This window comes from Solenopsis invicta, chromosome 1, assembly GCF_016802725.1.
Source record: "Solenopsis invicta isolate M01_SB chromosome 1, UNIL_Sinv_3.0, whole genome shotgun sequence".
In the NCBI taxonomy this organism is placed as follows: Eukaryota; Metazoa; Arthropoda; class Insecta; order Hymenoptera; family Formicidae; genus Solenopsis; species Solenopsis invicta.
The window spans coordinates 20,149,596-20,173,444 of record NC_052664.1 but is presented as its reverse complement, the minus strand read 5'-3'; the positions used below and the strand labels follow the sequence as shown (position 1 = coordinate 20,173,444).

The window sequence follows — 23,849 nt, the reverse complement described above, 5'->3', positions numbered from 1 at the left end:
ATGACGCGATTGGGCATCGAAAATCTCGATTCTGTCGCGCGACGCCCGGCTGAAAGGTATGCTCGATAATAAGCACACCTGACGAAATTCAATTATTCGATTCCCGTGAGCGAGTAACCCAATTTGCACGTCATCAAGCCGCACACGGGGAAACCGGTTCGAAGACTATCCCGACGGTATACAGAGGTATACCTATACCAAATATTGAAGTTCCTGGATTGCACAGGACTGCCCTCGGGGACGCCAAATAACCCGCGCCAACCTCCAACTACGCGGATACGATTCGTCTGAACGACGGGTGTAATTGCCTGTAATCTACCGCGACGCGGTCGTATTACAGAGATCATTTAAGGGAGAGAACCCGCCGCTCGGCACGGATCCGCCAACATTATCGGCAAACGCTGTTCAAAAACAATTTGCGAATTTAGATTTCTGATGCTCGCGAATGCTTGCTTCACTCTATATATCATAAATTTTGTGTACAGAACACAGACACTAAATTCGATTTACGATGTAATTAAAATTTTATGTCAATAGCATACTTAGTGACATTATGTACTTTATGTTGATAACTGAGCTATGTCGAAATTTATCTCTATCGTTATCTGTTTTTCCTCCATTATTATTGTTAACTTTTATTATTGTCGATTATTGCATGGATATTTCTTCATTAGCTCCGCAAGAAAACTAATTAAAGATCGTGTATCCATTATAACGATTGATAACTGTAGTTGCGACACATACATTTATCAAATCGTCTTTTAATTAGTACGTTGTTGGCTACATTAACTTGCAAATTATAATTGATCGTCTTCTGGAGTGAGAACGCGTCACAAGTAACAACACAGTTTACTTTTACTTTTTTATAATAATTTGATTACAACGTTATAATTTTTTATAATGATAATTATAAAAATCCGGAGTTGGAATAGTCACTTTATTATTTAGTTAACTCATTTATACGTTACGAGTAAAAGTAACGTGTCACTAATGCGTTGCTTTGACTCGTTAATAAGTAAAGTTACTTTTTTTCTACCGTAATAGTAACATAATAGTAACGAGAGATAGGTTATAAAAATCACTACCGTTATAAAAAATTATAACATCATTACCGAATCGTTATAATTAAGTAATGGTAACGGTAATGATGTTACTCGTTTCTTCCTATCTCTGATTGTATTTAATATGTGTATTATGTGTCAATGAGACACATGTCAATGACATAGATGATCCTTAAATACTCAATATATTAATACCAACAAAATTTGTAAAATATTCAGCGATGCAGCGATTCATGTAACGCAGGTAATTAAATATGTAACACATACGCTGACTATAACGTCCATAACTATCGACGTACCGATTTCTTGGTACAACGCACCTCCTCGAACACATTACTCTTCTTCTCTCTCCGTCTTCACCTCCTATTTCTGACGGTCTGTCTTGTCATCAGGGAAGTTCTCGAGGTCTCTTTGGTGCCATCGTCAAACGATCATGATCAAACGGACCACAGAAAACGTAATTCCTCGCTTTTGCCTGATTCACGTCCATTTCTGTGATGCTAATGTAACATATATCGGTCGAGTACACACACATTCCAATAATTAGTAGGATCTACCTTTCTTCCTTATAAATGCAATAAACGCGCGTGATTTTATATATAGACTTTTGGGTAGAACTCATTAATTCAAAAGAAGATCAGAATTGAAAAATACATTTAAATTTTTATAAAATATCTTTTACCTGTTCTATGACAAGTAGTAATATAATATGGAAGAAGAAACTTAAAGTACTTTATAATGTTGAAAAATTTTTCAATATATCTGAAAATGTACAAAAATATATAAAACGAATATTCTTAATTTGTTTGAAATTATTAACAGGAAATTGGGAAGATAAATCTAGTAGACAAAATTGTTTTTAGAATCGATGGGTGTGTGATTTCGTGGTTCGGTGGTTCAGTGATCTTTTCTGATATGCCATAACACACACATCAAATTTTTTTTTATGTTTACCAAGTTCATTTCTACAAGTGGGTACCGCTATAATTATAGATATTATTGAAGTCTGATGTTATTAAAAAATTCTTTATGATATACTTTTATTATATTTATGTATTTCTTAACCATGTCAAATTTTTTAATAACCTAACTACCTCAAAGAAAGAAAAAATTGAATATTCTATACATAATTTGATATAAAATTATCAAGATAATTCTGTCGCTAATTATGGATCTTGTAAAATTAGTTTAAAAGACAAATATAAAAAAAAATAGAAGTAAAAGAATTTGTTACTGTTACAATGTTTACAAAATGTTACTCGATAGTGCTATTAATTACGCGATACAGGCATGATCAAAGCGTTTGATCCTGAATCCGTTCAAGTGAACGAGACAATCGACGATTCTCCGTTCCAAAATTCGTGCGATGGCACCTATCAAAATTTTTCATGCGTCAGCGTTTCCGTACGCCACCATCTTCGTGCAAACGAATTAAAGGTGAGGTGTGCTTGACTTTTAAAAGATCCAGAGATTTACGGACACATTCCCTTCCGCTGTAGCTGTCACATTGCTCGAATCTTTTCCCAGTGAATTCTGGCTGGTCTATTCGTATTTGACTGAACGTATTACATGCATTTTCCTATTCCGACCGCTATTCGGTTGAACGCAACGATGAGTAATAAGGCGTAAAAAGCTATTAGATTAGCTGACGAGTTCTTCCGTTCCGTTCTACACCGGATCTATCCGTTCTTTTTCTCGAAGGATCTTGGAGAGTTGAAAAGCCTTCGACTCGGCCGATGAGAGAGACGGGAGCTCAACGCTGAAAGACATTTTCACGTCTTAGCATTACGATTTTTCTCCGTTATTTGAAGCGCGAGCGCGTTTAAATTCAAGTTGTCTTGTTATAATCTCGCTCGTCTCCGTGCCATATATCTCTCGCAGAATGTTTTACACATGCAGACACGTGAGTAATTTATTGCGTCGTGATCCTTACAATGATGAATGAATTAGCGTAAGCTAACGCAGCCGTTCTTTCATTTCCTCAAATTAGAAATGTGACTTTTAGTGTAAAGTCTACTAGTGAGTAATCCTTCAATTTTGGTGCCGTATGGCGACATCGGAAACCGATATTCACACAGGATTTACTTATCTTGGAAAAATACAACGAAAAGGAAAAGGAAAAAGAGAGGGGAAACAAAAAGCCGGAAGAGTCCGTACACGAGAAAAGGGCGCAACGGGTCAACATTACCAGGGTAATAGACACCGGCGGCGGGAAGAGCGGCGGTTTCGCAAAGGTGACGGCGGAGGTGATGGTAGTAGGGCTGGCGGTGCTAGCGCTGGGTGGTTGGGCGGGTAGGTGGGTGACGGTAGGTCGACCGCGCGGGGACCAGGGGATAGCCTCCGGGTTAGGGGCTGACGGGTCGCGGCGGGTGGAAAAGGGGCGACTCCGGCAGTCAGCGGGTTAGAGCCGCTCCGTGCGGGTGAACGCGAGCCGCGAGCGTGTGCGCGCCCTTCTGCGAAATATCTTTGGGGGAAGAATCTTCTTCGCGCGCTCGTTATCGGCGGCTCCGCGACCTCTCGTCGAGGACGAGGTCGCGGAGATGTGCCGTGGACTTGATTCGCGACCCTACCATCTAGTAGTTGTCCCATCATCTCGCGCGTGAAATATCGTACTTGTGACTCCCTCCTGACCACCGTGAAAGACGCCGTTCCGCAAACGAGCCTGCAAATGAAAATTTGTATGAATTTCTTCAAAAATTGCTAAATGCGATCGTGCAATAGCGAATGTGTCGTGCGCAACTGGAATTACGGAGTGATTATTGACATAATGGATGGAAGCTTTTAAAACCACGTGTCATTGAAGTGTCATCTGTGCGAAATTCGAAAGATTCCCTCGATTTCAAGAGAGGATGCTCGTTATAATTTACGAGAAATATGATATGTGAACTGACAATCTCTTGAACGCGTGTGTCTGTAAATTTCAATATTCTAATTTCACACGATTAAATAATAGAGAAGAAAAGCTGCTCTAATTTTTCCACGTATTAAACGTGTCAAGTGTCAGTTTTAAAAGCATGAAATATACATATGCCGTGTCAGAAAAATTAATACGCGATATTTTTTTTACTTCTGTAATTACATGAATTATGCAATTGCGTTACCTAATATAACACGTTATATTATCAATCGTGATCCAGGAATTCATGCAAAAATTGCAAAAATGTTTTTGTTCATTGATGTGACAGCGTATTTCACGTGATTCGATCATTCGAATGATAAAATAATTGCGTGATAAAATAACAGAGTGCTTCTTTTTTTTTCATACGATCTTCACAAACTTCGCGTTTACGATGCAAAATTTTTATGGCTACTTTCGGTCACTCTTCGATCTTTCGTGGTGTATTATTTATTTACATAGCATCTGGGGATTAGTGTAATGATAATTTCTCTCGAGGCTTCATTACATTACAACGTTCGAATTACACGCGCGCGCGCGCACACGCGAAACATCCGTTTCACGGAGCCAAATTCAGCTGTAACAACGGAGGCTTCATAAGTCGTTCCTTCATTGGCAGTACTTTTTTTACAGCTTTCCTTTACGCTTACGTCTGCATTTTTCATTACGATAAATAGCAATTCCCTCGGCAACTCGAGATTCTTTTTAACTCGGAAGTACGCGAACAAGATAACGAAGAGACCTCGTTGCGACAAGTTTCCTCTCTCGAAAACTATAAGGAAAGTTCGCATACTACTGAATTTTTTGTTTTTATAATAATATATTATAGTAATGCAAAGTTTTAACGCATTATTGTATACGATCATCAACGGTAACACTTTATAAGTAGTTTATTTTTCTGCGCTGAAAAACGCTGATTTAGATGTATTATCGACTTTTCATGTAAGAAATTAACATTCAAGAAATTATTTAATTAATGACTTATGCGTGTAATTATCGACGTTAATTGACGTTTTCAACAAAAAGTTTTATTTTTCTCTGTATGTTTCACGGGAAAGTGCGATTTCGTTGCTTCAAAATTCCAAGCGAACTTATCTAGTAAGTAATTGATATTGCCAGGTGATGCTAACAAACTGTAGAAAGGCACATTGAGCATAATGATCATCCTCGAACTGTTGTAAACCGGTGGAGATGCAAATTCCGGTTGGTTCCTCGGTTAGTGTAACAGCCGATAATTTCATTCGCAAGCTCATTATGGAAATGGGAACTGTTTCCATAGAAATTACATAATTAGAACGTGTCGGCAGTCCGTTCGTATTCCGGTGACGTTGAGCGTAGCTGAAATTGCGAACCGAACGATCGAACGACGTGGGCATAATGCGTCGACAGCACGTGATAAACAGCTAAAAATGTCGCTATGAAATACAATGAGAGTCTATATTGTAAATAAAAGCGCAATCCCGCCATCGTAATTACTCGTTATGCAAAATGTTATGCAGCGCTGAGAAATGGTAATCGCTTCTGCCACCCCCTTAAATGTCCGCAAGAATAATGCCAATCTCACGTGACTCGTTAACCGAGAACGTTTAACGTTATTGCGTCGTGAAGAGGGATAGGACGCGATCAATTTTGCGAGGAATATATATTGAGTATATCCTACGCAAAGCGCAAGTCTAATCTGAGATGACAAATACCAGTATCGGCGAGAGAGTTAAATAAAGTGGGACTAGTTTTCTAAAATTAAATTATTGTTTCTTTTTTTTTACGTAGGTACAACTCAGGGTAAAGTGAACAATAATAATTTTGTTATATCGAAATATTCGTGACGCGAAATTATTTCCGTGGAATATTTCCAGGCTTGTTTCGAGGTACAAGTTTCGTGGTAACCGTCAGATTGGTAATGCCCCTTAAACCCCGCATACGCGCGTAATATCAGCGAATTGCATAAAGAAAGGGTCGCCATTATATACGGCATGGCAGAGAGATTAACCTGTTGACAGGTGCGTAGCTCCGAAAATTGATTGCGTGCGTCCGATACAGACGGCCGCGACCACGCGCATCACGTGCGGTGCCCAACTTGTGTGCACTTGACTGCAAGCATTTCCGATTCGCACTTGCATAATCGGTCTTTCAGTATTGTCGATAAATAGTTACTTTCGCTTTGCGCGATCGTTTGATACGTTTAAACGTAAACAGTAAACAATCCGAGATATTTTGCATTTTAATTTTCATTTTAATTCTCTTTTTTTTAACTGAATTTATTTCTAATTTATTGAAATCGATCCTGTTTGAAAGAGAGTTGGCAACAAAGAGAAAGAGCAAGTAAATTCATCCAGCAAATCATGAAAATTCGCGGCACTGTTGCCATTGACGTGTGTAATGAATTTGAGTGTATGGGGGATACTCTTTGCAGATAATTTGAATGAAATCGTTGAATGCTGTTTGGCAGAAATGTTTTTGCGTGAATTCGGAGTTTCGATTCTAATATCTCGCGGATTTCATCGGATTTTTTTCATCGGCAGATTTTGCATCTGTTGCGTATCACGAAATTGCTTTATGTGTATACCGTCGTTGTTTCCGTGCAAACGAAATAATTCGTTCAATCTGTCGCGCAATTTTAGGAATCGATTAATCATCTATCTAATATAAAACGTATTGAAATAGTCGAAATAAAATAAAATTACTAAAGCAGTGTTCTTCATTTAAAACTGACATTATTTCTAGGATTTTTAAAATACGTTAAATTTTATCCATAAACGATACTCCGAGACGTACATTTTCAAAAAGGCAGTTGAAATATTTTATAAAGTGTCGAAGTTTATGAACATGAAGAATACATCAAACTATGAATATCACATTGCATCGAATTAACGGTATTTCCAATACCGTCGTTATTAAAATTTTCCGTTGAGAAAAATCGATCGTTGACCCAATTAACGAGAAAAGTCGTGAAAATTTTACGAGTACGTGCCGCACGCTTTTCTCTCTTTCTGCGTACTGCTAATTTTTTTCCATCAAAGACGCTGAAAACTTTTTCCGATCGACCAGAAATCTTAAGCGAGAAGTGTGCGCCCGCCCACCCTAAAGTGAAGTCTCTCACCATCTGGCATCAGTTGAACCGATGGAAATCCAAGGATATAGTATTGCCACACAATCGCGCGCCACCGGAGGATCAACTGTTAATTAGCAGACATGTATACTCACGTACATGGGGATAACGGCATGTGCTGTTATCTACCCACCGTTCTCTACCTCGAACGATATCGTAAGTATCCTTGCTAATCGAGCTGACGAGCGTGCGAAATGTTGCGACGCGATACAAAGGGACTTGTTAGGCAGGCATTAAAAATTATTGCTGCAATAATTTTCCTTTTGCGCTGGTTTTTTCGAGTAAATTTTAAAGAGATAAAACGAAATGTTAATCATACCGTGGTTCTTGAAATATAAGAGTACTTCATTGTAACAATTGTTGCAGCGAGGACGTTTTAACAATTGCGTACGTTTCACAATCGGATGGAGTTTCGAATTTTCATGGAAGGCCACTGTAATTATTCCCACGACTTCAAATGTCGACCTTCCCCCGTCTGTCGTACGAAGCTTGCGGACGACGGAAGTGGATAATTAATTCGGGAAGTCAACTCGATGCTCGTGGAGTTTCGTACGGGAAGTTACGTTGAAACGAAACATACATTTCCTCGTACTTGGGGGTATCAGCGGGATTAGCGTAATGTTAAAGGCGATCACCGCGAAGCGAGCGGAAGGAAACGGAGTGTAACGCGAAGCTAAACTTGGGATAAAAAAGGGAGGGAAAGATAACGAGAGATTTTGCATAATAAAGCGGTTAGACGAGGCGCTGGATTGCGCCTGGTTGAGGATTGTATGTATGTATATGTAAATGCCGTGGAGAGCTTGTCGAATAAACAAAGAGCATCCGCTTGTATCTCTCGGTGAAATTCGCTTTTTGCCTACTGCGTTTCGAAGAAAGGGTTTATCGATCGGCACGTCATACCAACTACCAACATGACATACCATTAGCCATGCTATTACCAAATTATGCTTGTCCGATCGCTCCTGAACTTGTGTTAAAACTCTCGTAGCTTTAACATAGGTTTACGTCAATTTATCAGAAAGATCCTCGGTATATATTACGTATTTATTTTATTTCGATATGTAGCTCATATATGTACAAACGACAGAAATCGCGATTACAGTCAAAAATATGGTTATCTAATCGCGCCGCGAATAAATATCAAGCGAAATCGTACCATAGTTTCAGGTTTCGATTTACCTGCTTATTATCTATTTTTTCTATTTGCCAGGAACAATATTGACAACATTTTTTTTCGGACAGTTGGCTGTTACGATTTCAAGAAAATCTCACTCAGTTCGCAAAAAACGCACTGTCGCTTTTATTTTTCTCGCGTCCGCTGTCCAGTCGACTCAACGCAGAGCCAGCTTTTCCAAAAAAGAGGAAAAAAATAAAAAAAAAAAGGAATTTGAAATCAATAAAAAGGGAACGAGGGATTACACGGTTCTAACTGCCGTATCGCTGTGATTTATTCGCGGTCTGTGATTTGTCGATCGGCAACGGCGAACGGGGTAACAACAATTAAAGTAGCGAGAGATTTAATATTCCGTCGTGCCACTGCGCGACGATTTACGCGCGGGCGACGACGTCGAAGTGCGGAACGGGAAATTGATATCGTAGCGCCATGGCGTCAGCGGCACTCGCGAAAGGATTGCCTGGTGACTTTTTAGCTTCTCGCGATTCTGGATCGTGAATAACCCGGAAGAATTGTGCGCGCGCTAATTCGCCGAGATTCGTTTCTCTCTCGCACGGGTCTCATTTTCTAGACGTTTCTTTTGAATGTCCCGTACACGAGTCCAATATCAAATCGCGCTGTCTTTGTGTGCGAAGTAATTTCTTATGTATGCGCAGGTTTAATATATAGAGGTAAGCGGGCGCGACGGTACGTTTTGAATTGGTGTATGGATTAGCCGACAAAGATTTCGTAGGGCGGAAAAATTCGCGAACGACAGAGTGGAGGCAAATGACCATCGAGATTATCGCGGTTTCACGCTACGGTTGGTTCGGACGACCGTTGGCTGGCTAGCTGGCTCGCTGGCTGGGCGGTGGTCCATTTTAACCGTCGTGCGCAGAACGCGGATTAAATTGGCGCTGTTTGTTGTACTGTCGGCTTTTGAGCCCCCGCTCGCTCACGATTTTCTACTTTATTGTTCATCGCTTACATCGTCGCTTGACACGTGGCCGTGATTAATTCCGCAACTGACGGGCGTTCTTCCGCGAGTTGCCCCTCGCACCTTCATCAGACCTGAAGTTATATAGATTACTATGTGAATTAATAGCAGTCCTGTGCATCACGTTGTTTATTAATTTTATTTAAAGCGACTTCTCTCTCTAGGTTTATCAGCTCTAATTTGCCTAAACGTTTAGCGCTTTGCTAGAAGAATTCTTGTTGAAAATATATGAGTTCAATGTACGAACAATTGTCTTTATAAATTGATCATAAAACAATTGAGGAATATATCGAATATCGATAAACTTAACTTCTCATAAATGAGTAATTTTAGTTTCGCAACGAAAAACCGGCCGTCTCTCGACGTTACGGTACATCTGCTAATTGTCGATAAATAATAGAAAATATATGATAGTAATAACCACGAGAGAGAAAGGGAGAGAGAGAGGGGAAAAAGCATTTAATATTGTGAAATTTGAGAGAATAAGAGTAGCAGAATAAGAGCGTAGAAGTAGAGGAAGAGAGAAAGGCGGGGAGAAAGCGAAAGACAGTTGTTTCTCTAGAACGGAAGGAGTTTCACATTTTCTCATAGTCGAGGCGCAAGGAAAAAGGATTCGCGACGTCGAGTCAACTTTTCCAGCTGCATCCACTCCGCCCACTCTATCCCTTTTCTCTCTCTCTCTCTCTCTCTCTCTCTCTCTCTCTCTCTCTCTCTTTCTCTCTGCTCGTTGGCGACCGATTTACTCTTCGCGTTAGTTTTCTCTCTCTCTCGAGAAAAGTATCTTTACATCTGCTAGTAAATCTGCAGCTATAGGAAGCTATTCTCTTCTCTCGGTTGACGATTGCATGATTAAGAACGAGATGAAAGAGTTGGAAATGGATGCGCATTCACAGAGAGAAGAAAAGAGGAGAATGCTCAATTATTTAATCGCTTGCAACAGGCCTTTTCTATTCTTAATCCGCGCGAGATATTATTAACGTTTATCTTTAGGCCGGTAACCATAACTGCGTGAATGAATTGCTCAATACTAGATTATACTAAAAATACGCTGGCTGCAGGTTACGGGTAAATGATTCGTGAAACGGTAATTGATTCGCGATTACTTTCCGCTCCTTTCCTCGCCAGCGCGAAATACAGTTCGTCGAAAACCGTTGCATTTTTCCCTCGTCAACTGCACATTATGCTGTATCGTCCGACCAGTTTATTCTTCACGTCTCGTTTCGCTTTCTCGTCGAGTGCCTTTGCATCTGCCAGCTCCCATCCACTCTGCTACATATGCACGATACGATCCTCCTTCCATTTACCCGCCACTTCCCCAGTACCACCGACAAGACAGGGATGATAACAGTTTCGTTTATTTGCCGCCCTACATGCACACAGTTTCGATAATCTCGATAAGGGATGACCTTTGATAATCGATTATTTACATTTTTAATTAAGGACAATGTCAAATAGTGGGAAAGAAAAAATGCGTGCCCCTTTTTTTTTACTTTAACGCAACGCGCAGTGTGTTACTCTTTGCCATATAAATTTTACTTTGATCAAAGTGATATGCACTCTGTTCTTTCTCCATATATGTTGAATGCTCTCCGATTTCAAAATGTCTCTGACGCTTCCGAATCGCTGCATATGCAACTATAGCGAAGCTTTCTTTAAGACAAGGCACGACAATACATAAAGTAATGTAAGAAAAGTGCGACTACATATATGCGACAATGCGGAACGAAAATAGCACAAACATCGAACTTTTTTCACGAAGTTCACGAGCATTAAAAGCACGAATTTTTAGCAATAAGTAATTTATAAGGTACAAACTTGTGTGGAAGAAATATTGTGATATCATTTTTTACATATTGTAATCTGTTGCTGTATTTTTATTTATTTATTCTTTTATTGTTTTCACTACATTTACTTTCATCTTCTTTCTTCATTTTCGAGATGATATATTTTCTCTCTTCGTCCGTAGGTCTTACGATAATTGGAAGTTGTTGATGATCCTCTCTCCAGTGTCACTGTGATTCATGTGAGAGAACGTTACATGCTTACAACGATTCATTCCATGTACATTCTGCTTCCTAATCGTTGCAAGTGTACCTCCCCTTACTCGAAGATAAATCGAATCACCATTCTGTGCCTCGTGCAAGGTGAATCCGCAATTATTCAACTACTTTGGATACGTCGAGTTACGCGCCGACTATCTGGCCCGTTTAATATTACACGGGTGCGCATTGTTCCACGCCGCCACTGGTAATTAGAGATAACTAGACTAAATGGTAATTCGGTGCTTCTGATATGGCCTCCCTCTTGCCGGCATGCGGTCTGTCGATTGTAAAATAGCGGATCCCGCGGTTTGCATACCAGCCGCATACTCGATTCATGTTTTCTAGTAATAGTAGAAGGAAGGAATTGTATATCTGACCCAATCGTGCGATAATTTACGTAAATAATGATTGTAGTTTAAAAAGTACTGTTCATGAAACTACAGAATGTATTCTCGTTGAAAAACAGAAAAGTTTTTCATGTTTAACATTAAATTAATGTTCTTTTAACTGAATGTAACTCTAAATGAGTTTTATATTAAAGTTGTCAAAGTAAAGCTCGACCTGAACTAAAATTACATTATTTATTCGCAACACACACACACACACACACGCGCGCGCGCACACACAGTTATTAGAACTGATTACATATTTTTTGATTTGTAAATTGTTTTATCGAAACCTTTTAATAGAACCTTTTATATTTCCAACCATTCGCGTGATTTTATTACAGTGGATACATTTTCACACTTTCAAAGCTAAACTTTTCGAAACCAAACCTTTGATAAAGGTTAATGATTTGGATTAATTTGCGTTTTGTTGATGAATTTTCGATCTCTCATTTTTCCTTCACATTGGTTTAGAGATAACGTATGTGCGTATTCCTGCGAACATGGCACGCACAAAGCGTAGGAAGGGAGAAGGGGAGAAGGGATAGAGAGAATTCAATTACTCGGAATTTACATAATTCCATAGATACAAGCTCATATCCTTGTGGGCCGCAAATTTGGAAAATTTGTATTCCGCACTCTGCTTGTTTACCTTACGCGCACTAGATATCACAACAAGTATCATCGCAGATTAGATGCCTTCACAAATTCGACATCAGTTTTATACGATTGTTGGTCGATCAGATTGGATTCGTGGGTTAATATGCAGAGGCTACACTTTATTGATTCTATCAACCTTGAAATATGTTATAAAGGTAAGAGTACTGATCAATTTTTTTTTTATAAATTAATGAGCGATCTTGTATAGTTTTCAAGATATACATAAAACTTATTTTCAAAGTTCATTATTTTTGTATGGCACATTGTATATGATGGATAGTGTACTATTCCACATGGGTTTTCGACTTTTCGACGCGAAGGTCCACTCCTGCTTACGGAGCGAAATGAGGTTCATAATTGTTCAGTTCCACATAAGTTTTCGACGTTCCACGTGAAGCGAGATCTACCCCATCTCCCCCATGCTTACGAAGCGGAACGAAGTTTATAATTATTCTGTTCCACATGGATTTTCGACTTTCTACGCGAAGCGAGATCCACTCCATCCCTTCCCTCCTATTTACCAGGTAAAATGAGGTCTATTCTTTTTTTGTTCAAGAATATAAACATTCTTAAAATTAATGAAATGTAATCAAAAATGCATATTTATTCACTATCCATCATATATAAAGTGCCACATAACGAAAATAATGAAATTTTGAAAATGAATTTTACGTAAGTATATCTCGGAAACTATACAAGATCGCTGACTAATTTATAAGAGAAGTTTACTGGCACCCCTATCTCTATAACATATATCAAAATCAATAAAATCAATAACGTGTAACCTATTCTGCATATTTAGCGTTTATTTTACCTTCCATGCTGCACGTTGAATTTTGTTTTTGTATGGTGAGTTTTAATTTGGTCCGGTAACTTGTAAACAATTCAATTTGCTATATATGTATGTATGTATATATATATATATATACATATATATATATATATATATATATATATATATATATATATATATATATATTTGTCTCGCAATTTTGTCCCTCATACGTTCTACGTATCAGGAACGTGCTACTAACAGAGCATTTGTCCCTTTCCCTTCTGCGTGTACGAGGTAATACACTACATGGGCCGTCGCTTGGATATGTTTCATGGCTCATTTTTCAAGAGTTTTACTGTGACAATTGTGCCATTTGTCTTTGTATATAGTTTTATAAATGTGAATGATGGATGACCGTCTTTCCTTATTTACATGTACTCGATTGACGCGAGTGTTTTGTACATTTCAACATTTATTGTTGGACGCAAGTAGGATGATAACTTTTCTGGTGCAGGAGAAATTTATCACAAAAATTTAGTTGTTTTTTTTTTAAAGATGCAGAATTTACATGCGTCGTGTGTATTTGTTTGATATCACGATTTAATTCGACATTTCAGTTTTAATCAATCTTAATAATCAAGTATTTTTTTACACGTACTTAATTTATTACGTTGTTCACAAAAAAAGTCATGTATCATGGTTAAGACCTGTAGTTATGTAAACGTTATTGTGTAAATTATAAGCGCGATCAAAATTGTCTGTGGGATCTCAGCGGGCTCTACATACGTGCGCATCAGGTGCAGTGTATGTAACCGAGATTTCTAGTCCACGCCCTTGCTCGACAGTTCGTCGATAGTTCGTTTTTCCTGCCGGAATGATGAATTCTGAATTTACTGCCATATAAAATTGCGCTGAAGAGTTGTCGACATTCGTATGTAAATGCACATCGATCTACATACATATGTGCGTGTATCAGTTTTGTAAAATGCTCTCATCAAGATCCGAATTTAAGTTTCGAGGTAACGCGTAAATTTGATATTTCCTTCTAGTGTTTGCTCTTATACATGTATTAGTATATCGTTACGAGCGAAATAATTATTTCGACTTCGTCGACGACCTGTCCTGCGTCGTTACGAAACGAAGGAGACTGCTCGTAATTCACTTCAATAATTACCGCGCTTTAATTAGACGAACGCAGAGGGGCTCCCTTTAATTATTGTGTGAGAACTATGTCAGTGGCCCGCGTAATGAAAGACGAAAATAACGGTGTGTCGCCCTTTCGGCGCTCCATCTCCTTAGATCAGACTTTGAATTGAAATGTAAACTAGATTAGACGTGATCTATATTTCTGAAGGAATTATAGGCTCTTACACGAAATATACACACAATCAATTAGATAGGTAACATAAATGTTAGAGATAGTATACAGAAATATTAAGAGAATCCGTAATATAAATATTAAGAGCTCCAAGTACATCGTTTGAACGAAAGTAGGTGTTTCTTTTATTTGCATCACTAATTTAGCCTTTAAAATTGCTGTACGTTGTTGAATAATTTTGTTTGCTATTTTTTTTACGAGGAAAGTTTACGGAATAATATTTTAGCATCCAATGAGTGCGAGTAATAATTACAGTCACTACACGTCGTCTTCCGTGTCGTGCTCATCTTTCGCGACGTGACGGGATCAACTCGCGTACGCCGAGGGAAAAACGTATCTCTTTCTTGATGCAAGTCCGGGTCCGTCGGGACCATCACGGCTTGGCGAACACGGTCTCCTCACGACCGTGACGAGCTCGTTCGTTCGTTCGCCTCGTGCTCGTGAAAATCGAGCGCAGCGACTCCGTCTCGTAAAGAAGATACGGCGTTATAATTCACGAAGCGCGACGTGCAGGCCGGATGAACTATAAAGCCGGGGTAAACGGCCATACTTGGCATAGTTTCGCTGTCGTTCCCGTGAGGGTGGATGACGTGCCCATTGCCGTGTTATTAGCGACCGAGAAATTTCCCTTCCTTTTCGTTCTCCCGGCCCACGTCATCCGATCTTGTGGATCTGCACTCTCGCACGCGGAAGCATGCACAGATGAGATTAGACGTGTGCCTCGCTCTTTCGTATAATCGCTTGTCCGTATTCCAGGCTTGGGAGCTCTCTCTTTCATTAGAACGGTGAATTTTTCGCAGCGGCATATATAGCGCCAATGGCACTTTCCCGTAATATCACTAATTGAACGCGAGCCCCGCCTTTTACCTTTTTCCCATTTTGCGTGCAGATCGCATTAAATAATTTTATATAGTACGTTTTTAACGCGCTTTTCTTACCTTCGTGTTTAATGTAAATATCAAAATTTGCAAAAAATTTTGGCTTCTATTAAAATGAAACGCACCGATCGATATCCTGTTACCCTGAATATTTTTCACACGTAATCTACGCTTCGAAAATATGCGAAAAAATGTCTGGTTACTCCTGATTTTTTACAGCAAATCTTTACGTATATATAATGCAAGAACAAATCTCTAGGAATGAAACGTCGCGTCGTTGCGAATGCATACGCGCACTCCAACAAATCTGTCTGAAAATCGAAACACTATTTTGCTTTACATTTTGATGAATTAATCCTGTAATGGCATACATATTTCCAGTACCTCAGAGTTGGTCATTTGTATCGGATTCGATTTTGTGGCTTCTAAAGTGCTCGAAAAGTTATTAAACTTTACACATATTCTTTAAAGTTTTTGCTAAACTATTTCCCAAACCATAAAAATTTTAGAGAAGCGCTAGACGTATATGAGAAATAAGAATTATTAGAAACGGCATAGACACCAACGGCTTATGTGTGCCATGCAGAGTTAATATATTTATATTTTTTTTCCAAATAAAAATTTTAGCACAAGTTTTTTGAATTTTAATAAGATCGTGCAAAATAGAATAATTGTATACTTTTATGTAAGACCTGCTTCTTTCTTTTATTCTGTCTCTCTTTCCCTCTCTCTTTCTTTTCCCTTTTTTTATTACTTTTATGAGAGACATTTCTAATGTAGAGAAAGCGTTTGTCGACAGAGGTTGATGTGTTCATCGTGAATCGTAAAATGAAAACGAAGTGGAAAATTGTGAGAAGGCAAAGATGCATTATCGTTCGACCGATATGCCTGTGATGTTTACAATCTCTCTTGTTGACGGAATATTGGTTTGCCAAGCAAGAGGAGGTCTGATAGATATGAAATTCATCCTGTGGGAATCCCGATGGTTCTTACAAACGATAACGCGAATCAACAAGTGTGCAGACGATCGCAATGATAATGCTAATTGTACAAACGAGATAAGGCCATTTGTATTTTTACTTCCTGTGGATTCGCAATTGTTCTCCATAATTTTATTTGAGATAATTACCCGTTTCCTGTTGTGCTTTCCATAATTCCCCTTTCAGAGTTCTTAATTTATTTCTTTTTATCTGTTCTCTAATTTTTAATTTTTAATTTTTTTTATCATTTTTAATAGAATATGCTTCAAATAATTTCGACGTTTCAAAGTTTGCATTTAATAAAAAAAATTGAATACATTTTCAATATCTGTGAACAGTGAATATCAATTTTTTTCAATGAAAAAAGTCATAAAGTTTATAATTAATGCGTATTGTAATTAATTCATGGTAACATTTAACTTCTTTTTTTTAAGAGTTTACGTAGATATAATTTTGATAACAATAATTGTTGACTTCTTAATTTATTGAATGATTCATAATAACTTCATTCACGTCGGCATCTATGCAAACATATAAACGATCTGTAGCCATATCGTGCGCAATGAGAGCAATTTCTGCAACTGCAGAAAGGAAAGCGTGGAGATCGGCAGAGCAAAGAAGCTGTTGCATCGGCGATATTGCCATGAAACTGATGCAATTGCCGTTATTTGTTCTTGACTTGCACTCTCCGTTGCACGAGATTCTCGAGTCGTTTCACCCTCCAAATGGTTTCGTACTCTCATTGTCTCTCACACATAGGCGCAGGAGTAAAGGTAGCGGTGTTTATGATGGCTAGCAGAAAGAGGAAAATGGTGAAAATAGGTTGAATACGATCTTCGTGCGTGGGAAAGATATATGACGCGTAGCTGAGAAATTTTCGTTTACTAGGTGCAATATCTGTGGCGTTGCTCTCCAATATCGTATATTATATATGTCAAAAATAAGTAATAACGAGTTAAAGAATTTTTACTTGGAAGATTGGGATATTAAACATTAATATGTCACGTTTAATTAAAAGAATCGCGTACAATAATACGATCCTTTAGCAAAGCATTCGTACACTTATATATACTTTTTAATACTCGAAACTCGGATTACGTTTCGTATGAATAAACATTTTTATTTACTTATTCAAAGGTTCGAATAATTGGTACAATATATAATATAAAGTTATTTTAATTCTTTTTGTTTGACGAATCAAATAGATTTATTTTCTCTCGCTTTTATACACAATCTGATCCTGTTTTTAATTTCTCGGATCATCGCTCGCGCATTGCGAACCTTCGAATTTTACGTCAAAATTTCTGGTCACAACGTAATTTAAAAGCACAGAGTTAGATGTGTGGAAAGTGTAATATCGATAATATACACTCTACTAATTAATGCGCATTGACAGATGTTTAATTAATGAAACGTGTGAAAACGAGGGCTTCGGAGGAAGGTACAGATTGCATCAAATTACATTCAATTACATCGGATTTGTAATGCTTTGCAAATATGGTTAATCAATTAGCGGTACAAATAGCAGTGTGTCGATGGTAGCGATAATGAAGGAAATAGCTAATGGCGAAGTTTTCGATAAACAATGAAATGGAAACGCACGGTTCGGTTTATCAAATTTGATGAATAGGCGAAAATGACGAAATCATATTTATATATTGTTAACAGAAACTGACCTACCGATTCTATCAAATTTATTATCCGTCCATCTTTTCTTTGTGTTTATAGAAGCTCACCGAGCTCTGGAGCTCCTCGAGGATTACCATGCCAAACTGACGAGGCCACAAGATAAGCAGCTGCGATTAGCTATTGAGCGCGTCATACGTATTTTCAAGAGCAGACTCTTCCAGGCGCTGCTGGGTAAGTCATCTTATAATATTTGCTTTGCTTAAATTTTCTTACACTCGAAATAACACGTGACGTAACGCATCTGTCTGGCCGGTGCGACAAAACATCGATCAAGATGAACAGCAGTTATCGATCGGCCAACTTGAATAGCGTTATCAGAGAACACGAACGATTAAATAAAATACGAGCTGGCTTAATGATTAATTTAGAACCAAGGTGTACTTGGGAATTTTCTGCTATCTCATACTCATCGATGATGAAAGTTGAACGATACGGACAGTGCTTCGCTTTATCAGAATTTTATTATGAAATTTATACTCTAAATGTTTTCGTGTTATACAATCGTTATGTCGGCGATAAAACTGATCATTTTCCGTTCACAATAACAATTATTGAGTATTGTGGAAGCGTTGATGACAGTAATCGCTGATTGTTTCGCGATCTTTAGTAATTTCAACATGTGTTTTTAGATGCACGTTAAAATTGTTTTGCCATAGCGGTATCTTTTATTTGAAAAGATAATATGTACATTATCTTCATCTGTCTTATCGATAAGCTTTCAATTATATTTCCTATATAGCGAAATAGTGAAAATTAAAAAGTTAAAATCATATTCATTTCAATCATGTTACGATTAACGTTTATAAATAGCAATGCTTATAGAGTTCTTACAATTGTATTTTTTTTTTTATGAACGTTCAATCATCACGTGGCTCTAACTATATTTACAACGCATTCGAGAGAAAAATTTGTTCTTTTTCTTTTTGACCTTTCGTTCCTGAAACTTTTGCAGAAAAGCGATGCGAAAAACGTCAAAACCGATTTAATTGAATTGAATTTAATTGAAACGGCGTCGTTGAATTGAAAAGCTTGAAATCGTTTCGCGAAATACCAGCACGCCTAAAAGTTCTTTCTCACAAGGAGGAAGGGGAAGGGATCACGGTCATTATTTATTGGAACTGGCGCGTCGCTCTTCGAAGATTTCTCGCGCCATTGTTGCGCGGGATAAAGCGTCACTACAGCGCCGGCGATTTATTTCTCTCGATTCTTCTTGCAGCCAATATTTCTCTTTCTCTGCTTTCGCGGTGTCATCTCGCGTTCTCGAAAAATCTCAAAAAATCTGATTCGGCCAAACTAACTTTTATAGCTAACAGCTAGAGCTCTTTCCGCGATTGGAAGCGATGTCGATGGTAGTCGCGATGTCATTCGATAACTCGTTCGCGCGTCAAATGGATTCGCACGTCTACCAAAATCTGTTCCTTTCCATTTTCATTGCGTCCGTCACGCGCTATTTCGACATACTTTGTTCCGAGCTTGTCCCCGGCCGATCGGGACTTCCGAATCGGAGATTAGTCGCCATGCATCTGGACCAGCAATGTGGACGCATTCACATACGCGCTGTGCCGTTGTCGCGGCTGGCGTGTTATCATCCGATTATAAGCCGGATAGACCTTGTCCGCGGCTCGTGTTCTATCAGCTTTTGGTACAATAGCGTCAAGATTATACCACCCCATACCGGAACTATCAGGTGACGGATGCGACGTGACGAAGTTGCCGCTCGCACGCGATGAAATTAGCCGGGAGATTAACGTTTAACTGGTTCCGTTCAACTATTATAATATGTCATACCGCGATCTCTGGACGTGTCATTGTTTCCCGCTCGACTAACCGCACATAATTCAGCTGAGAGCTTCTCGATGTTTTATTTAGCGAAAGTCATTCAAAATGTTTCGCTACCGAGTGCCGTTGTGTCTTCTAAGTAAATTTACTTCTTCCGTAAAATTACTTTTTATAACAAACTTTGCTCTCCTAAAATTGAAATTCAAACGAATTTTCTATTATCTTTAATGAAATTGTTTTCTCAGTATTTTCTGTCTCTAATGTTTCTCTAACAATAAGATATATATATATATAAAACAGATACTACAAAGATATTTGTGTAAAAACAGGATATCCGTTGGATTATAGAAAAATGAGATCTGTAAGCGCAGCTGAGCTTTCCGCGTGTTTTTATTCTTGTCATACGTGTTTTCCATATTTTTAAAGTAGCAGGCAAATTCCGAGCAGAATACGTGATGATTTTCGAATTTTCAAAAAAGAAAAAGAAAATCGGCTCCGATATTTCCAGTCGTGATCTCAAGAACATTTTCTTTCTCTCTCTCTTTCTTCTTTCTCACGCTTTCCAGGAGTTTGCTATCCTGGAAAAGTTTTTTGGCGCGGCTTGGGGTGCGAATAACTGCCGATGGGTGAAGTGCACTTGGTGTGCATCCGGGGGCCACTCGAGTCGTCTCCTCGAAGCGAATACGGACACTCGCGAATTTAAACCCGACCGGAAATCTCTCGAGCGCCGCTCGAGCGAATTGATCAAAGGAAACGCGGCTCGAGCGCGGAATTCCGCATGGACGTACAAAGCGACGCGTCGATTTTATTTCAACGAAAGAATAGTTTCCAACCGATAATCGCTATGCTTTTTATATCAAGAATTGATTTACTAAAAGCTTATTAAAATTTATTAAAGGACTTTGCAATTTAAACGCATATTTTTTTGAGGCGTAGTATGCAATTTTCTTAATTCGAAATTTTTACTTAATTATTATAATTACTTTTAAATAAGCTTTCTGTAGGAAGATGTATAAAAAACAGAGAAAAAATGGAAAGGAGATTCTTTTGTCGATGAATTATTTGGGTACGATTAAAAATCGCCCGTATCTTGCGATAAAATTAAATTACAGGTGCAGCAATTGCAGCTGCACTACCGTTATTGCTAGATACGACCAAAACAGCTTAGCGATCGCCTCGATTTAACGAGATAACATTTATTCGATCGCATTGCTTCGTTTACTTCGATTTGCCGCAGGCAGCAAATAATCGAGGAACAAATAGCAGCGACGATCTTTTCGTCAGATATCTGCAGTAAGTATTAAAGTGGATAACAATATTCGATTGTTTGTCACTGGTCCGTGAATCTATCTGCCAACTTTATTTTGAACACCGCAAAAGATAAATATTCCAAAAAAAGAAACAGAAAATTGTGAAACCGGAAGGATGAAAAAATTTTTATTTCCGCAACTCTTCAGTATCGGGTCGCGCGGAAAATTGCGAGATGTATATCCGGAATTGTTACACGCGCTATCGGACACTCTCTGTCAATTTGAGCGACGTCGAGCTGCAAGCTCCCGAAACTAATTTCGAGTTTCGTAGCGTGTTGTAACTTCGTTATGTACTTGGCGCTGCCTTTATGACGTGTAATCCCGCGGCTGCCGGCCGCGAAACTCGAAACGGATGCGATGCGTACATCGATCGACTACTTTGTCCGCCACGCTTCGAAACTTAATCGAAAGACTTTTTGATTTTGTGTTTCTTTACTCTTGCTCCGTCTTCTGTCATTCCGTTTGTTCACCGGCGGATCGAGTTGAGAAATTTTTAAAATTAGCTGACCTCTTGGGATCGGTGACTACAGTTTTCGATTTCCTCCTTTTCTCGTTTCTTTTTTCTCCACGTACCGAATTCGTGGAGGAGAATTACATTTACATTTCTTACAATCTCCATTGACAATTTTTCGAACGTCATCTTTCCTGCAAGTTATCGCGTTTCTACACGGAAAATCGTGCTACTCAAATCTTCCGTTCGATTTCCCGTGGTCGATTTTAAAAAGAAGTCTCAAGCATGATCAGTGAATTGTAATATTACGTTCGCGGTTGTTCGACGAACCGGAAGAGTTAAGTGTCCAGGCGGTAAATTTGAAATGCATTGGTAACGGCGGCGGCAGGCTATTGCAAAATACTGCGGGCGAGCGATGGCTTGAGCGGTCGAGATAACAGAAATTTGTCAACCGGTCGTACCTCGTGCCGTTATGTCCGGTGCATCTGCGTGGTTTGCATTACATAATATATGGTACTTGGACTGGTGCACATATTGCAACTCTGCGTTATAGTCGCACAGTCATTGTAATATGCGAAGTGCCGTGCAAATATGCGACGCACCATACAAAACGTGTCCAACAGGTAAACGCGCATGCACGAGACCGATACGGACTGTCCGATATGCATCCGTGCATCCCGCGAGAGTGCTTAATCGCTGTTTCGACGATGCAAAATGTGAATGCGTGACGCCGACGCTGTCTGCGGATGACGAATCAACGGTGCGTTGAATCGTCTCTCGTTGCTTTCTCGATATGTAAAATCTCTGATGAGAAACATAACGAATTTTTGAAATCTGATAACTTTTTGAGTATTTTCTAAATGTAAGGGAGAGTTGCAAAATGCGTACCACTTGAGTTTTTTATTATGTTTCCCATTTGGTACAGATTTGTATACAAATGAATGTTGGAATTTGTTGTATAATGTTTCAAGAATCTATTACTACAATGTTTAGTCTTTTGCCAATAATGGAAAAAGGTTTATAATAAATTTATTTATTATAAGCCTTTTTTTGCAACATGTTACAAAAGATCCAGGCAATCGGTCATCTAAAATATACTACCTTTGAAAGTATTGAATTTATAAATTAAAATAATTAGAAAAATAGTTAACTAATGCTTAATTTATTAATAATTTATTGAGAAAAAGATCATTTAAACATTAATCTTCCGCAGACCAAATGGGGTCGCAAACGACAATTGTCCCATTTTGCCGATTCCGCTTCAAATTCGGACATGTACGAAAAAGTAAAAGAACGTTTTGGGTCGTATTCCTAAATCGTATCCCTAAATGTTGAAAGAGTACACCAGACTTTTTTTTAGACTTTTCAGAGCACAAAAACGTTTAAAAAAAAGAATACAACCATTTACCAGTGACTCAGTTGGTCTCACTAAGCAATGAAAAACAAATTAGTTTGTAGAGGGTTAATAAATAACAATAATGGAAGGGTAACAGTATCAAAATAAAATTGATTTGAATTTAATTTTACAATTAACATTTTTATTTATATACATTAATTTTACGTTAATTATTAGTTTTACTATTATCACTTGTAAATCTTACATTAATTTATTTATTGTAATAAAATTTGTGATACTTTGTAAAAATATTGATTTAATTTTTATAATAATTACAAATATACACACGCACATAAAAGAAATGTAAAATATTTTATAATAAATCTTTTATGAAAATACAAAAATTTAGTATAAAATAAAATTGTACACAGGAAAAGAAAGACTTGGTTGTATTAATTGGAAATATAGTATTCAACTATTAATATGTTCGAAACAAATCAGAATTCTTGTAGGAATTATCAGAATTCTGAAATAACTTTTGAATTAGTTTTTGTGCAGAACTGTAAAAACTGTACTGTGAAGATACTTGACTCATTTTCTTTCATCTTTGAGTCCAATTTTGGACATTTGTGAAGAAAATTATTTTATTAGAATATTATTTCATTAGAATATTGATGAAAAATCATATAAGCTTTTTATTCTATTGTATGCACATATATGATTTTTTTTTACGAGACATAGAACACCACCGCATCTATCTAATTATGCCTCGTACTATATATTTTGATTTAGAAAATGTTAATTAAATTCTTATAGTTATCATACTTAATTGGGTTCTGGTTGCATACCAAATATTTTATTGTAATAACCAAGAACGTAATAATAATTAAATGTTGCTTATATTAAGTAAAAATATAAGCAATATTTAGTGACAAAAATATAAAATAAATGAGTAATAAAATAACAAAT

The 23,849-nt window shown here is 37.9% G+C and overlaps 1 protein-coding gene across 1 annotated transcript in view; it reads left to right on the top strand.

The window, feature by feature from the left end:
• Window positions 1-23,849, top strand: part of LOC113003147 — a 208,417-nt gene that overhangs the window by 102,824 nt on the left and 81,744 nt on the right. The window contains exon 4 of the mRNA XM_039451619.1: window positions 18,044-18,175. Coding sequence (XP_039307553.1) covers window positions 18,044-18,175 — 132 coding nt within the window. The remainder of the gene's footprint in view (window positions 1-18,043; window positions 18,176-23,849) is intronic.